At 37.2% G+C, this 17,606-nt stretch overlaps 1 protein-coding gene across 1 annotated transcript in view; it reads right to left on the bottom strand.

The window, feature by feature from the left end:
- Positions 1-2,592: 2,592 nt before the first annotated feature.
- The window catches only part of GALNT12 (polypeptide N-acetylgalactosaminyltransferase 12), a 32,591-nt gene continuing 17,577 nt past the window's right edge, over positions 2,593-17,606 (bottom strand). Inside the window, exons 5-10 of the mRNA XM_025171713.2 lie at positions 15,307-15,424; positions 11,456-11,632; positions 10,202-10,333; positions 7,078-7,191; positions 5,120-5,275; positions 2,593-3,308 (exon numbers count right to left, since the gene is read on the bottom strand). Coding sequence (XP_025027481.1) covers positions 3,171-3,308; positions 5,120-5,275; positions 7,078-7,191; positions 10,202-10,333; positions 11,456-11,632; positions 15,307-15,424 — 835 coding nt within the window. The 3' untranslated portion in view covers positions 2,593-3,170. The remainder of the gene's footprint in view (positions 3,309-5,119; positions 5,276-7,077; positions 7,192-10,201; positions 10,334-11,455; positions 11,633-15,306; positions 15,425-17,606) is intronic.

The following is a 17,606-nucleotide window of genomic DNA, read 5'->3' as shown; positions in this document are numbered from 1 at the left end:
CAACTGCTCTCAAAATGATCTGAAATTGGCCTTTTTTAAAAAGTGTGGAAATGGAAGTAATTTACCTCTTAAAAGTGTTTTGGTCTCCATCTGATTCTTTAAAGAATCCAAACTGCAAAAAGAGCCAAATAAATTTGATCCTATCTGTTTGGGTGACTTTCTCTTGCAGCTCACTTGGGAAGCAAGTTGCTTACCCCTCTCTAAGATAGGCAAGAAAGAAAAACATTTATGGGGAATTGTCAGGCACTGCAGAGAGGGAATATCTTGTCCATGGTATCGTTTTCAAGCTGAAGTCTACTCACAGAATACTCTCAGGACAGACTCAATGACCTGATCTCCTATACATACATACATACATACATACATACATACATACATACATACATAATCTTTCTTACGTTAATATGTCAGCATCAATTCATGCATAGCATTTTCCTTTACTGAATTCATAGTTACATGCAGACAGACCACAGAGACATTACCCAAATGTTTCTCAATTTTTTTTTTTAAAAAAGCATGTTATACAGGTAGTCGTTTAGTGACTGCCTTGTTTAGTGATCATTCAGAGTTATGACAGTGATGAAAAAGTAACTTTATGACCAATCCTTGCATTTATGACTTTTGCAGGTCTGTAAAGCAAAGAAAAGCTGAAGTAAGATCGTAAGCACAGTCGCGGTTACACTTAGTGACTGCTGCGCTTAACGATCAAGTTGCTGGTCCCAATTGTGATTGCTAAATGAGGACTACCTGTATTTCATATAGCTGTCCACTAAAATTCTATGTATTGAGATCACTTTATTTAAACTGATCTTTTAAAAAGAATATTAATTGCTTAAGGGTATTTTAAAATTGCTCTAAAACTTGATTGATTGGTATAGTTCTAACCACCAGCTTCCAGATATTCCTATGAATGGCTAAAGCAGATCCTACCCTCTGCATGCATTAATGTCAGCAAAATCAGGATGCCAGTATTTTCAATGGCAGTAAAACTATATTAGCAAGATCGGGAAGCTACAGCTCGTCAGGGAATGAGAACTAGGTTCTGAAGCCAAGTGAAGCAACTTAATACGAAGTACAAAGTATTCAAAGGGCACATTCTGAAGTTCACTGGTGTGACCCCCAGCACTCCTTCTCAAAACATTGAACTACATCTTCTGGAAAAAAGCATGCTGGTTGATGCATTTGCCTTAGTGCTTCAAAGAGGGGCACTTTGCAAAGTGCCCCTTCAAATGCTTTGCACAGCTCTACTTCTTAGCTACTTTAACCAAACCATTGAATTGGTATCCATAGTAACAAATTAGAGAGTTTTGTCTCTCCAACATCACTTGCAGAGCCTGACATTCAGAACATTTTTAGGGTTGGGATTGTGCCTGACCAGGCATGAGGTATTTTAATTCAAATGTAAACTCCCCAAATTTGCAGCATGTTATTTGAGTTTTCCACAAACTATCCAAACCTGTCATCTTTTGTATCCCACCCTCTCTTGAATTATAAATTATTTTTATTCTACTGTCTTTATTTTCTCCAAGTCTCAGTCTGTCTTATGGTGTCTATATTCATTACCAACCAAGCTTCTGCTGGTCCACTTTACCACACAATCCACCCCCCTCCAAATTTAGGAAAATGTCATTTCCCTACAGTATTTTATTTTCATATAAGTTAGGATAGTTTCAATCAACATAATGGTAGTGGCCACACTAAATGTATTATTTTCTATTCTGTATGGGAATCCTATACCTTTGAGTTTGTAATTCAATGAAGTAAATCTTTCGAATGTGACATTTGCCTGTTCATATCCACTGCTTGTAACCATTTGTTTGAATTAATATTCCCCACTGTTCATGAGGACTTGAACCAATTCATTCACATTTATGAATTGAAATAACTATTCCCCAAATTAGCGAGCCAGGGCATGAATCAGCTGCGTGCATGTCACACCATGTAAAAATTTCTTTGTACCTCTTCCTGGCTATACATGAACTTTTGTGTGCATACAAAAGGATGGATTCGGTCAAAGAATGTTTCTTTGATTATGGCTACTAGATCTGGGCTGCCAAAATCTGGACCACTAGGTAGCAGCAAACAGCCCTGTATCTGATGTAGGCTGCCCACTTCTGAATTTGATTTGCTACAGAGAAGGTACCATCAGGCATGATTACACAAAGTTCCTATATAATTTCCTCCCTGGAGTCTGTTTCTGCAGATTTTTTTTGTCTTGCTATAATGATTCTGCATGCCAATATTTTTTTAGAAACTGGCACCCAGTTAGAAATAGGGGAGAATTTTTATTAAGTCTTTAACTGAGCCAACCAAATACGCCCTTCCTAGATCAACATGTGTTAATCCGGAACAATTATTTTTCAGAATGCACACTTTCCCAATATTTTTAATGTAGCTCTTAGCCAAAAGTACATTAAAAATGCATACATTAGGGAAAGTCATACATTAAAATGTAAGAGAAAATGGTGCACACAAATAATTTTTATGGATTTTTTAATCGGCAGACTGATAGGGAAATTGGAAATAGGACTGATTTATGATTGAATATCTGTGAAACTGACCTGGACCAGAAACAGAGTGATTCAGTCATCCTTACTTCCAGTTCATTTATTGTTTTAAGTTAAAAGATTTAGAACTAAGTGATTACCCATTGTTTCCTATTATATCATGATATGTTTGAGTTCACATTTAATGATGCCATAATGATCTATATTTAGAATAAATACTACCTGAATTCCCTGCATGCAGTTCCAGTGTACTATTTTTAGACATATCAAAAAACAAAGTTATATGGTCTTTTATATTATAATCATTTCATAGCAAAATTTGTTCTTATATTTTTCTTTTAATGTCTCAGTCACCAACACTGAACAGTTTAGAAAAAAATAAATATTTAAATTATCAGATTTAAGTGCCACCACATGCATTTCATTATCATGTCTCTAAGAGGTTTCTAAAATACATCAGAGATTTGGAAAATCATACAGCTGCCCAAAGTAGATTTCCGATGCAGAAAAGTCCATAGTAACTACATATGGATTTCAATGCCTGCTGGTATTCCAGAAGAATCGGTTGAAGATAATAGAGTTCTTCATATAAAAAATGATTAAACATTTGCTTGCTTCAGATTCAGAGATTATCTCAATAAATCATAAAATTAGATTTCTGTATCAACTCCTTCCTATAAAAAACCATTTCTGGTATTCTGAATTGGAACATGGTCGTAACAAAGGTGCTGGATATCCATCGCTTACATCAGATTCAGCTTGCAGACACTTCTGGGTCTGTATATGTATTAAAGTTCCATCCTACAAAACAATAAATAGTATTTTATAATTTCTGATAAAGCTAGAGTAACTGTAATAAGAGTTGAAATTTATATTTTAAAACTTTATTAACCTCATGAAAAGACGAGATAAAAGAACAGATTTAAATGTTAAATAATTTATTGTTTACATTCAGAATCTGAAGGCTTCACTGTTGCAAACATGCTCACTGTTGTGGGTTCCTTGGCTTAATATTAAATTAACATCATATCAAATGGATTTTTATGAGGAGATGTAAGTTGCTAACAGTGATTTGGATCAACAGATGTCTGTAGATAACAATGTCACAATTTCTGTCATACAAAGGAGAGAACCATACAGGTAGAGTTCAACTGACCAAGGGAGACTACACATATGCTGCTATGTAGGAAATCTGTTCCATATCTTGCTGCATACATAGATGTCAATTTTTATATAGGAATTTGCAGAGTGCAGGGGGGTTCTACTGTAACTTCCAAAGATTCAGCCAGAGGTATCTCCAGAATCCAATGCTTTCATCAAAATGATGAAAGCAGAGTCATGCCATAACTTCTGCCCCTTTCATACATGCAGGTAATGTCACAACACATGTACAAAAGAGACAGAACTATGATGGAAGGCATGTGCAAGGAGGATACTGGAATGGAAGATCAAGACTATCAGGAGGGAGGGAGTACATTCCAGGAGAGGGTACAAGGCAAGCGCTTTCTCAGTCCGCAGCAAGACCGTGAGAAGAAGAGGCTTAGGATAGCCCCTCCCTAGAGTCTCACAGGGTATATCCACTAGTTGCTTTAGCATAGGTTTAGTCTGGCAAGATTCTGTCTTTAGGGTGTTAGCTAATAAAGAAACTATACTGGACTGGACTGCCTCATCGTTGTTCTTGGGCTGGGCCTGACAAGAACCTCTGTCACAATAGCACAACACTTTTGTTATTTGCCCCTTGGCAGATGCCTCTGGTTTCAGCTCCCATGCAATATTAAAACTAGCATTCCTTTGATCATGAAATGCAATTCCTTCAAGGGAAAAAAGCCATTAACACTATTCCTTATTTATTATTCATCTCAGAGAGTGTTTATGGGTAGGTTACAATAGCCTTAGATTTGGAGATTCAATTCAGAGGTAAGAACATTGGCTCATACGGTTAAGTACTACATTTTTGCAATATTTTTGCCTGAAATGTATATAACTGTCAGTATAACCTTACAGTGATTGCAGGTTGTCAAAGCTACACATGCCTTTCTTGGCTACATCCCAAGAGTATGGAATTTATCAATGCATCAAGAGTTGCATAAGAGTAATCAAAACAAGTATTATACAGTTGGAAGGGGGATTGTCAGTATCTGAAGTAGGACTTTTTTGACACAAGGCAAGTAAGCAAATTTTCAAGCAGTCTGAACATTTAATCTTTTTTTTTTTAAGTTGCCTATATATTTCTCTTTTTTTTTCCTTTTCTTTTAAAAACCATTTATTACATATACTGCTTGAAGTTGCTAACCCAGCAATTTAATCTATATGGTCTGGTAACGAACTTGACAGTTGTATTTCTCACTGCTGTTGCTGTCATTATTATTTTGGAGAGTTTGGAAAGCAAAACAAAAACAATATTTTTAAAAACAGAAACGTCTGTTCTGCTTTTTGAAGTAGAAATGTCAATGGTTGCAGAGAAGATGGGAAAAGAGAATACAAGGCACTGAAGCACCCACTTCAAGAAGCAATAGGCAGAAGTACCATTTTAGTATGAACCAAAAAGTACCATTCAATATGAATTTCTAGTGTTTTAATTGCAGCTCAGACTTTTTGTTAACTATTCTTACCTCTTTAAGGTTAAATTTCTGATTTTCAGGAATATTTTGCGTACTATCTTCACACAAGTACATTTTCAAAAAATCAGTTCCTGGATCAACAGCTGCACAGACTTCTGGATGACGGGTATTATAACGTATTTCATTGTGGGAGGTGTACTCAAAAAACTGTTGATCCCAAAATTTAAAAAAGGGTAAGTAAATCTCTATTAAACTTCAACTATGCATTTCTATGAGCAAAAGCATTGTGAACACAAGGGATAGTAAAAATATAAAATCCATGTCTAGACCAAGTCCGAAATCCTTCAGATAATAATTACAGTGACATTTATTTATTTATTTGAAAATTTTATATGGCCACCAATATTATATAAAACAATCCTAACTGGCTAACAAAACCACAAATAATGTAAACACAAGATTAAAATTCTAACCATCAGCACCATAATGGTACTCTCTCCAAAAATACAAAAAGTGCCAGGCTCACCTCTCATCCTTACCCAACACCTGAGGGAAGAGCGGGTCTTAATGGCCTTTTGATAGGCAAGGAGGATAGGGACCCTCCAGTCCTAAGGGAAAAGGCTGTGCCATGGGGTAGGCACAGCTGCAGAAAAGGCTTACTTCTTAGGTCCCACCAGATGACAACACTTAACAGAAGGGACCTGGAGTAAGCTCACCCTATCCAATCTAGTGGGACAGGTAGATGTCCTCAGAGAGAGACAATCCCTCAAATAACCTGGCCTTGTGCCATACAGGGTTTAAAGGTGATAACCAGCTCCTTGAATTGCATGTGTAAAGAAACTAGGACCCAGTGCAGCTTTGGCAGTAGTGGTGTAACACAGGCAAACCATGGGGTACCCAGAATTGTGTGCGCTGCTCAATTCTGGACCAGTTGAAATTTCCAGATGGTCTTCAAGGGCAGCCCATGAACAGTGCATTGCAGTAATCCAAACAAGAAGTGACTAAGTCATGAGTGACAATAAAAAGGGCCTCCCAATCCAGGAGTGAGTAAAATTGGTGCACAAGGTGAATTTGTGCAAAGGATCCCCAGCCATAGCCACCACCTCCTCTTTGAGAAGAAGCTGCCAGTCTAGGAGGACCCCCAAATTGCACACCAACTCTGTCTGGGAGAGTGCACCCCATCAAGACTTAAATAATAACTCTCCAGATCCAGGGACCCAAAAACCTAAAGTGACTCTGTCTTGCTAGGTTTTCTGTGCCGGCACTGCATTTAATAAACTGGGCCAGGTCCATGGTCTCCATTGTGGCCATGAACTCCCACTCCAGGCCCAGAGAAGGCAGGTTGAAGTTCCCCAGAACTATCAGTCTAGGGAATTCCACTGCTTACTCAGGCACAGAGTCAAGCTCAGGCAGAGATGCCACTACACTGCAGGGAGGGAGGAAGGCAAGCAGCAGCCCCAACTGATCCTTAGGGCCCAATTTAATAAACAGGGTGTCACATCCAGCTATGTCTGGGGCAGCACCCCTAAAGGCTATTAGAAACTCTCAGATCACAACAACCACACCTCCATCCTTACCTCGGAGTATTTTTAAAATTATTTGCCTTATTAAATAAAAAATCTTCTTATAAAATAGTATTTCTTTCAGTAATAATTGTTTTGTATTTGTATTCTGCCTATCCCTGCTACTGTTTTGTGAAATGTAGGCTTCAGTAATTTTTGGCCTTCTCAAGTGGATGTTAGGGGCAGAATTTATAAGAACCTGATCAAATCCACTAAGAAGAGCCTTAGCCCCAACTTCCCAATACATGTGCATACCCAGAATATTCCTTGAACTTCTATTTAATTCTGGAAAGGATTATGATATAAGACTAGGTTTAATATATGAGCTTATTTTCAAAACTGAGGAACTTTAGTATACAGTTAAGTTAGGAGAAACAGCAGGACCATGCATTTAGAAGGAACAAACTCTTATCTGACACTTCAATAGAAATGAAAGTAATATCTTACCTGATTTTGTCCCATGCCATGACATGGATATAATATGACTGTGTGTCCTGTTATTTCATGCTCGCTGGGAGGATTGTAATCAAAGCAATAATTTACCATCCCTCTATTCTTCAGCTAAGAGGCAAAAAAAGGCCATTAAAATATATCATCTCACAATCCAAACATACCACCAGTTATTATTTTGTGTGTGTGTGTGTGTGTGTGTGTATGTGAGAGAGAGAGAGAGAAAGAGAGAGAGGCAGAAACAGAGAGGTATAAGGTTCCCAATATAACTGCCTATTGAAATGTTGTAAATAATTATTGTATGATTTGTTTATTCTAGTTCTAGGTTCCTTGTACAAGAATATATCATTATTATGATGAATTATGACTTTATGCTCATTGCGAATATATCCATGTCTTAGGCAATACTCTGCTAGGAAAGTATTGTGCTGTAAACATAGTATTTCCCACTAAAAACCACTGCAGCATGAGCTGATCTTTTATTTATACTGAACTCAAAATATCAGCCCCAAGAGCTACATAAAAACAAAAATAATTTTCCCTTCAAGGAAATTTACAGTATCATCATAAGCACAAAATTTCACAACACAAGGATCTGCCAAGAACTGATAAAACTAGTAAGGAAAAGGAACAATAATATAAAGTGTGCCCGGATAAGAGCCTTTCAGCAAGATGAAAGACAACCCTGAAAAAATGGATGGTGACCTTCTTGGCACACAGCAACAGGCAAACAATTCTAGCCGGTTACAAACCATGCAACTAAATTTGATCAGTTGGACAAATTTGACTTAGGGCAAATTGGTAAGTATTGTTCACTCGCTGTGGTCCAGATTTTCCTTTCCTATACATGAATCATTTAAGTAGACATAGACACGAAGGAGTAATTCCCAAGAAAACAGCTTTCATTTCATAGGAGACAATCATCCCTATGCCAGTATTAAAAACTATTTTAAATGGACTTTCAAATATGAACCTATATCCAACAACAGCCAGAGATTTTATTTTGGTCACAGACTAGCATAAGACAACATAAAAGTCCAAGGATATAAAACTTGCAACCATTTCCATAACATTACAGCTCTAAAGTTGCAGTGCTAACACTAAACTATTTGATGCAGTAAGGTTTAAAAAATAATGCTAATAGACATTAATAAACAAATGTGTAAAACTATTAGAGAATCAAATTAGCTCTAGATTATAAATGTTCACTATATTATAGTATTTATAATACAAATATATTAGACATTTTGTTAGAATATATTATGAAATGTATTACATTTTATAATTATAAAATATAAAAATGTATATGTTATCTCAAACCACAACACAAAAAGAATTTTACATGTTATCGAGGCATTATAACACATTAATTATCAATCTTATTTGCAAATATTCCTGATAAGTGTGTTCTGGTGGACTTGATCACACTGGGGAAACAAAAGTGTTACATATGTCTCTATATAGTGGGCAGTGGAGAAGGACGTGCTCAGTGTGCCATATATGAGATCTTCTTATACATCCCCCTATACAGCACAGGGGAAAACTCCAGGCGTACCAATGTAAAAATCTACTGTACTTTAGGACTTTTCATGAGATACTCTGCCAGCATTATAACGTATCTCTAGTTCTTAATACAGAACAGATTAGGTAACCTTGCTAGATTGGACTGCCATTCAGTGTCTACCATTTGATTCCCCAATGCAGAAGAAGCTTTTTTGTATCTCACAGAGGGCAGGTTTCCCAGAGAAAACTCAAAAAGTGCTAATTTCATCAACAATATCTTCTTCCATGTTGACCGGAAACCATTATCAAGGGTTGTGGCATGTGGGTGAGTGTGAACCTATATTCTTTAAGAAAGGATTACTCTGACCAGGCAGACCTATGCGCTTCAGTACAGAACAATTACTGGGAGGCAAGGTGGTCTTACTGGTGGCCAGGATCTGGCTGTTTGCTGCTGACAATAGGATGTTGCACTCGGGTGGGAACAAAAGGCCATTTTTATTCTTTCCAACCCAGCATAAAGTTGGATAGAAGATTATGTGAAGGGGGTTTGGACTCTGTTGTTTGTCTGCCCTCCTTGTCAGCAGGATAGCTAAAACAAAATGGCACAGGACCAAGGCCAGAAAAAAATCTTCCTATGAGAAAGGCAGGTGGGCAGCAGTTCAGAATGCTGCCAACTCCAGTACTCCATTCTGAAGCCCCCCTCCTGGTCATGTGACCCAGAGTAGAGCAGCTCTGAAGGGGTTGGAAAGAATTCACAAGGTACACTCTATACCAGGGTTCTCCAACGTGATCAATACTGACCCCCAAGGGTTGACGGGACTATCCACGGGGTATTGCTGTTGTTATTGTTTATTTATTTATTTGTAGTACTATTAGTTGAAGTAATATTTACTAAATTATTTTCATATAATGAACGTTTGGGAGTCAGTGAACAATCTGAAGCTTCATGAAGGGGTTGATGAGGTAAAGAGCTTGAAGACCCCTGGTCCATACGCTCTCCCTACTTTAGCTTTAGCATGTATTATATGAGAATACCAATTATCACCACCCTCATCATCATTTAGAATTTATATCCTTTATAGCAGCTCTAAAGCAATAGTTAGAAGTATTATCCCAGTGGAGATCAGTTACTGAGAGATGGTGACTTATCTAAGGCTACTGAGCATGTTAATGGCTGAAGTGAGATTGTAACTCAGGACTTTTGGGCTCCCACACACTGACTTTTCTATTGTCAGAATTTCTTTATTTATATTTATATTCATTTATTTATACCTTGCACCATTGTAAAGGCAAAGAAAAAGAAATAAAAGAGAAGTCTTTTCTTAAGCACTCACAATAAAACCTTTCCCAGAAAATCAGTACAGTATATACAGTAACAAACTTTCCAAGTTGTTTTCGGCACACTGAGATACCTCTTCGGTTGTGCCAGCTTAGTAACTATGCAAAACCCCAAATGTTGTATACCTCAGTATTTTTGGGAGGCCAAAATCCATCAACCCAATAATACTATTTGCAATTCTCAATAGTTTTTATTCAAGTAATCCTACCTGTGTTTCTTGAAAGAGCGTGAAGGTTTGGAACTTACTGAGATTCTCTTATAAAGAAGGGTTTCACTTACCATCCCAAAGAAGCCAGGTCTGTCCTCCGGCACATGAAGTTCAGGATAAATATTCTCTAAGTACCATTTAAAATCCTTGCACTTTAGCTTCTCTCGAAGCAGTTTTCTTTCTGTCACATCTCCATAAGGTTCCTAAAGTTAAAACCCAGAGTAAAATTTCAATAGAGAACAAATTATATATTCCGGAGAGGCAAATAGGACCCTAATACAGTGAATTTTGCATTGAGTATGTCACATTTGTGCAATTTACAAATTATTAAGCTGAAGATAGACCACTAGCCATATGTTAAAGGAATTAGCCTAGTCAGCAGTTATTTCAGTAAATATATCAGCATTAGGTTTTGCCTCCAGAACTGCAGTAATTGGAATTATAATTTTGTCATCAAATTATTTACATTACTGTCCATGCTATTCATTAAAAGCAGCCTATTATTTTTCAGGCTTTCAAATGAGCATTAAAAGACATGATGATGCTTTTAATCAGATGATTCATTAAAGTCGATGCAACTCATAAGGCAGGCATAACTTTTTTCTAGCTTTGTGCAGAAATCTGAAAAACAACAGGGTGCTTTAATGAATAGCAAGCAAGACTGTCCTATGTGAGGTCTGAAGAACTCCTCCTGAATCATTTTCCATACCCAAATAGCCTTGCTACTGACAAGGATTATTCTTGTTCAAATGGGCAACATTTTAATATATTTATTGCTCTGGAATATTACCACCCTTGTTGAATAGACTAACAACTTTTCAATCAGCAGTCAGTATATAATGTAGCAGGAAAAAAAATGCATGAAGGCAAATCAAATTTAATACCAAATGCTAAGAAATGTATTTTTTATAAATTACATTACCTAAGCAAATGTCATACTCTTATTTTGAAACATTTATTCTGCCCTTTCTATTATTTCATATAATTCATTCCAATTTTGCAAAATCAGCCTTGGAAAGTTTAGCTATCTTGCCAGCTTCAAAATGTTTAGGAATTGGTTTTTCTTACATATACAAGCTTACCTTTAAAATTATAAGAGCTAGAAACTGCTGTTCTGCACTCCTGCAAAAGATCAGCAGACACAGCATTCTGTCTGTAATATTTTTCTGCACTCATCCTGCAAAATTTCAGCAGTTACACTGTTCTCTTTGTAATCTTGTCATTTTTTTAGCTTCGCCTGTTTATTCTCTGGGAATCTAAATTTAGGCTCTCAGCTCCTCCAGGAATGTATTTATCTTCTATACTTATGCCTACAGTAAACTTACCAAGCGTGCATGTGGATTTCTGTGATAGTAAAGTTCTTTATACGAATCCATCCATACTTCTGCAGCCCGGACAGAGTTAGCTAAAGCTTTTGCCCGTGAATATGGAGCTTGCTTTGGAAAAACATGCCCTACATGAGAACAAGGATGGATTTCAAGACTTCCCCCACATTGCCAGATCTAAGAACAAAATCAGAAAGCAGATCTGTTATATATATATAACTGCATAACATTGTGGCATCTCTTCACCTAGGTGGTAGCTGTTCAAGAAAGTACTGTATCTCTATGGTCTGGAAACTGATCCTGTTCTTGCCCTACTTCATTTCATCAACCCAAGCAATATACAGTGTCCCACAACATTTTTGGGACATCTTGTATATATGCATTTGAATACAGATATAAATACAGGTAGTCCTCGAATTACAACCATTAGTTCAGCAATCTTTCGAAGTTATGACAGTGCTGAAAAAAAATGGACTTACAACTGGTTCTCAAAGTTACAGCCGTTGCAAAGTGCAAGGCAGGGTGCAGAGGAGCCAAAAGGACAGAGATGTGGTAGGAGATAGGCAGGTGGGAGGAGTTGGAGACAGTCCCTTACCTTACTGAGGTTCAAGGCTGGGAGGGACCAAACCCAGAATGGCTTGGATTGGGGTGGGTCTTTGGCTAACTACTGGTGAAATTCGTTTAACAACAGCAGTGGGGAGTGCCAGGATTGCCAAGTTATGTGGTCATGTGACATCTCGCTTTATGACCGCATTGCTCAGTGATGGAAATTCCAGTCCCAATTGTGGTTGTAAGTCCAGAACTACCTGCATTGTGCATCAATACTCTCAACTAATTACAGTGGAACCTCGGGTTACGAACTGAATCCATTCCGTGACTCTGGTCGCAGCCTGAATTGGTCGCAACCCAAAGCAAATTAATTTCTTTGGAGCCATGCTGACAAGCACACCAAAAACCTTCCAAAACGCCACAAAACACACCACAAGCCTCACCGAACGTCTCCTTGCTACCGCGATCTCGCCCACAGGAAGCCGCGACCGTGTGGCAGCAGGAAAAATGGCCGCGGATCCGGTTCATAACCCGAGACGGAGTTTGCAAACCGAGGTAAATTTTTGCGGGCGGAGCTGGTCATAACCCGAAAGGTTCATTAACAGAGGCGTTCGTAACCCGAGGTACCACTATATTCCTTTATTTAAAAATTGATAACCCATGCACTATCCAGAAACTATCATGAATAATTTTGGTAGCATTCCATGCTGGTATTTCCTATACTTGGATTTTTTTCCTCAAGGGTTTTGTACATGTCAGATTTTAAGTGAGATATGTAGCACAGGTAGTCCTTGGGTTACGACAGCAATTGGGACCAGGATTGCCGTCACTAAGCTATGTTGTCATAAAGCATGACATCATGTGACCGCATCGCTTAACAACCACAATCCTGGCAGTCCCAATAGCTGTCGTTAAGCGGGAAGTGGTAGAAGTCCTAGGTAAGGACCATGGGCTGCTGCAGGGAGGTGGGGAATACTGTGGTGGGGAGGCCAAGGGAGGGCTTGGGAGGCCTGGCACAGGCCACATGTGAGTGCAGAAAGGCTGGGGGATAGATGGTGCAGCAGAGCATGAGTGCAGGAAGGCCGGGGGATGGATGGCGTGGTGGGGCGCAAGCATAGGAAGGCTGGGAAATGGATGGAATGGTGGGATGCAAGCTCAAGAAGGCTGGGGGGGACGTACCAGAGCGACCTGCAACCTTCCCTGCTGGCTTCCCCATTGATTTAGCTTGTGGGAAGCAGGCAGGGAAGGTCACAAATGGTGATTGCATGACTGCAGGATGCTGCAACCATCATAAGTGCGAGCCAGTTGCCAAGTGCCCAAATTGCAATCACATCACCGTGGGGGCACTGCAATGGCTGGAACTTCGAGGATTGGTCATAAGTACCACTTGTTCAGTGCCACCACAACTTCAAACAGTCACTGAACGAGTGGTAAGCGAGGACTACCTGTACACATGCTGCTTTTAACACAACTAAAACTAGCTTGAAAGGAAAATACAGGAGACATGGGCAGAATAATTTACAAGTAGTCCTCACTTAATGACCACAATTGGGACCAGCAACTCTGTCACTAAGCAATGTGGTCATTAAGTGAAACATCACGTGACTGCACTGGACTACATTAATTTCACTGCAGTCATTAAGTGAATCACCAGCAGTTGTTAAGCAAGACATCACATGACCACAACTGGTGATTTACTGCTGGCTTCTCCATTGACTTTACTTGCGGGAAGCTGACTATGGAGCTTGCAAATGGCAATCATGTGACCATGGGGATGCTGCAACAGTTGCAAATACATGCTGGTTGCGAAGCTCCTGAATGGCGATCACATGACTGTGGGGAAACTGTGACAGTCGCAAGTTCGAGGACTGGTCATAAAGTTACTTTTCAGCACGTAACTTTGAATGATCACTAAACAGGGCAATAGTTAACCAAGGACTACCTGTATAATCTTTACAAAGAATGCATTAAGTAACTTACTGGTCAGAATTGCACATACAAGTCAATAGGTGATCATGAAGGACATTTCAGATAAAGGAGATAGGAGAAGTTGCCAGGCATTTTACAATATTAACTATTTATTAGCTAATGTGTGCATCAGATGCACTCAATTAAATATTACCTAAATATCAAAGTGTATCAAATTAAACTTGCAACAGACTGAAAAATTACAGTATGTATTATTTTTCTTTGAAACAAGATGAAATACAATATGGAGTGCTTAAGAAATTGTAAGTCCCATAAGAGAAAACACCTAGACAAGCATTTGCCTCAATATGTGAGGACTAAATTATGGATATCAGGGCTTAAGGTAGATGCAAGTAGAAACTGAAAGCTTTTGAAAACTTTCCTCAGTATAAGGTTTCAAGGAACCTGGGAAGTTGGGCAATGCTTATGTTTTTGCATTCCTTCCCATAGTTTTAGCAGAAAAAAACCCCTCAAGTTCAAAACTTCTAACTCTGGTATTCTGAGATTCTGTTCTGTTTTCCCCTCTTGGTCTGGGAATTAGAAAATATTTTGCCATAAACCTAAATTATTCACCTATGGTCAAGTTTGATCAAATTTCTCACTACCTAAAGGAGCTTCACTTATTATGAACTACAATCTCTTGTGACTGGATGTTACATTATATAAAAGGAAGTCTGCTATACAGTACAGGTAGTCCCCAGGTTAAGAACGCCTGGGTTACAGATGACCCATAGTTAAGAAAGGAGCCTATTTTAGCAAAATTCAAGTTAAATACACAATGATTCAAGTTAAATACACAATGGTTTGAGTTCATTACACAATACTACTTATATAGTATTATACTGTTTTATTTTGTTCCAGCTTACATACATATTTAACTTAAGGACAGACCTTGGGAACGGAACTCTTTCTTAAACTGGGGACTATCTGTACTCATATCCCATTAATTTTAAATATGGATGATGTGTCTCTATCACTGAGTTTGGAAACAGTAAAACTGGGAGAGTATTTTTACACTGTTTAAATTGGCAGGAGCCAAATAAAACTGCTTTGATAGTCACATTAAACCTGTTGATCAGCAAATAACCAAAGACCTATCTGGACTACTAAAATAAGATGTTATGGATGCTTAATTCTAGGTAGCACAGGCAGAGTAAGTACTTGAACCAAACCTGAAACTTCATTATAACAAGGAACTGTTTTATTAACATGTTAGACTGTATCACACCTTAATTTCTTTGAAAGGATTTCCTTTGTGAAGAAGACATACAGAACAAAGTGAGGCAAGGTGAAGGAGGATTAATTCTGGCAAGGTTTCCAACATTATTACTTACCCGAAATGAAAATTCAAGGTTTTCTCCTCCCCAGACTTCCATGCCTGTGTCATAAGAGCCAAGATAGCTAAAATAATTCTTGTTCACAGCAAAGAGTCCACCGGCCATAGTTGGAGACCTAACAGAGGAAACATAACTCCAGAATTAGTTGACATACAATTTCTCTTTACCAGGTTAGTATCACGTGTGAATCCATGTGTAAATACTATCCTCAGTGGTCTAATATGAAGAATACATCTATTTAACAAAATTTAATTGCTCAGTAGCTCAGAATGAAATAACAAATAGTCACGTGTTACTCAGAAAACAGGAAGAAAGACAGGAAAGGAAAGGCTTGGTCAAAAATCATTGTGAAATTACATTATGCAGCTATTAAATCATTTGTGACAGAATTCTTTAACAAGCTCTGGGATTTATTTTTCAGTTAGTAAATCTAAGTTGTTTAATATTTGAAATGGGTAAAGCAGAAGTGAAGAAACATCTCTCAGCATCCTTAGTCACCATACATGCTACCTGGATTTCTGTGGGTGTAGCAGTTCAGCAACAATCAAAACGCTACAGTTTACTCACCCTGGTGTAAGGATTTCAAGGTATAAATAGGAAACACATAAAAATTCCTTTTATATATAAATGATGAATATATTCAAATTCTAATGATCCTCCAAAGCAAATTAGGAAAAAGTAAACATGGCATTTTCACAGGCAATTTATAAGCAGTAATGTGATAGAAATGATTTGGCAGGCTTTGGTAAAAGTCCAACTAGAAACGCATATCTGAAAATACAAGTTAAATGAAGCAGAGACACTTTTAAAAGAGAAAATGTGTGAAAAACTGAAGAAGGAAGATCACATTATCAAACTACATGCATTAATTTATTACTTATTTATATTCCCATTCCTTTGGAGAAGTGTTTCTTAAACTATTTTCTGTGGAAGAACAGTGTTTCCTTGAGAATTTGAAGGTTTCCTGCAGACTAAAAATAAATAAATAATGCAGCATTGGAAGATATTATCTGTTTTTAATTGAAAAGACAATTAAAGCCCTCTACCTTTTTCTTCAACACCTATTTCTGAAAATGAATTTTCAGCACTCACTACAACTAAGACTAAATATCAAAATAGGCAGAGGCGGAATATTATGCTGACGCTAAGACTTTCTTTAACAAAACTTACAGTTGTTCATGAAATATGCCATCATGTCTAAGCTCATACATCCCATTAAATTAAAATTGATGCATTAACTATTCACCAATTATAATTCTTATTATAATTTATAATCAATGTATAATTCATGTAATTTATTATAAACCTCATAATTTATACAGTGAGATAAAGTACTATAAGGGACCTACAATGGACTGTATGGTTCACCTATTCTTATTTTATTATCAGCCATTAAAATAATAATTTGTTTTCATGATTGCACATAATGTTATGTCTTGTTTTATTTTATAGAAAAGTATGATTTTTTTTATAAAACTACAAAGTTTTATAGTTTTTACAAAAGCTTTATGAGGTTAGATGGGATTAGATTGCTTTAATGTGCATATTATGAGTGAGTGGGAACTTAACCTACGATCTTCTTGGACCTAATAATCATACTAGCCATACAAGGAAAAAAGACAAAAGTAATACTTTTGTGTACCATCATAACAACAACAACAACAATAACGATGACATGATAGGGGTGAAAAAGCAGGAGAACTAATAAAACAGATTTATTTTGATCTTTGCAAAAAATGAAAGCAGTCCTGAACATCAATTCCAGTGAGATCTTAAAATATTATCAAGATTACAGATTTACAAATCATATGAAGAAAGTTAAAGGAACAATTATGTTCAAATAGAACTAGGATGGAAAAATCTGTTATGCTCTTGATGTTGCTGAACTATAACTCTCAACAGCCCTACATAGCTTGGTCAGTGGTCAGGAATGATGGAAGTTGCATCACTTTTCTGCTTCTATAGATTCTTCATCCCTGCCATACTCTTTTATAGGGAGCAGGTGTTAATTTCACATGTATATTCCAAGAAAAATGATCATACATCAGATTTTAAAATTAAGCTCCTGAATCCACATTTTAATAATTAATATATTTCAAAAAGCTAATACATATTTTCTAAAAATTGTTTGTTTAACAATACTTTATATTTAAAAATATTTGGCAATTCTTTGTATCTTAGTTTATTTTGAACTCAAGACAGTTTTTAGAAGTCAGAAATGTTCCAAAATCCTAGCCTAACTTTTGTTGCTAATTATACTGTCTTTTTTATTCTTAATTTTTAAAAACCTTGACAGT

Source organism: Python bivittatus, unplaced genomic scaffold (genome assembly GCF_059951505.1).
Source record: "Python bivittatus isolate LINGU-HERP-01145 unplaced genomic scaffold, Pbiv_v1 ctg000960_np1212, whole genome shotgun sequence".
Classification (NCBI taxonomy): Eukaryota; Metazoa; Chordata; class Lepidosauria; order Squamata; family Pythonidae; genus Python; species Python bivittatus.
Note: the sequence above shows the minus strand (reverse complement) of the source record. Positions and strands in the feature narration are given on the sequence as shown.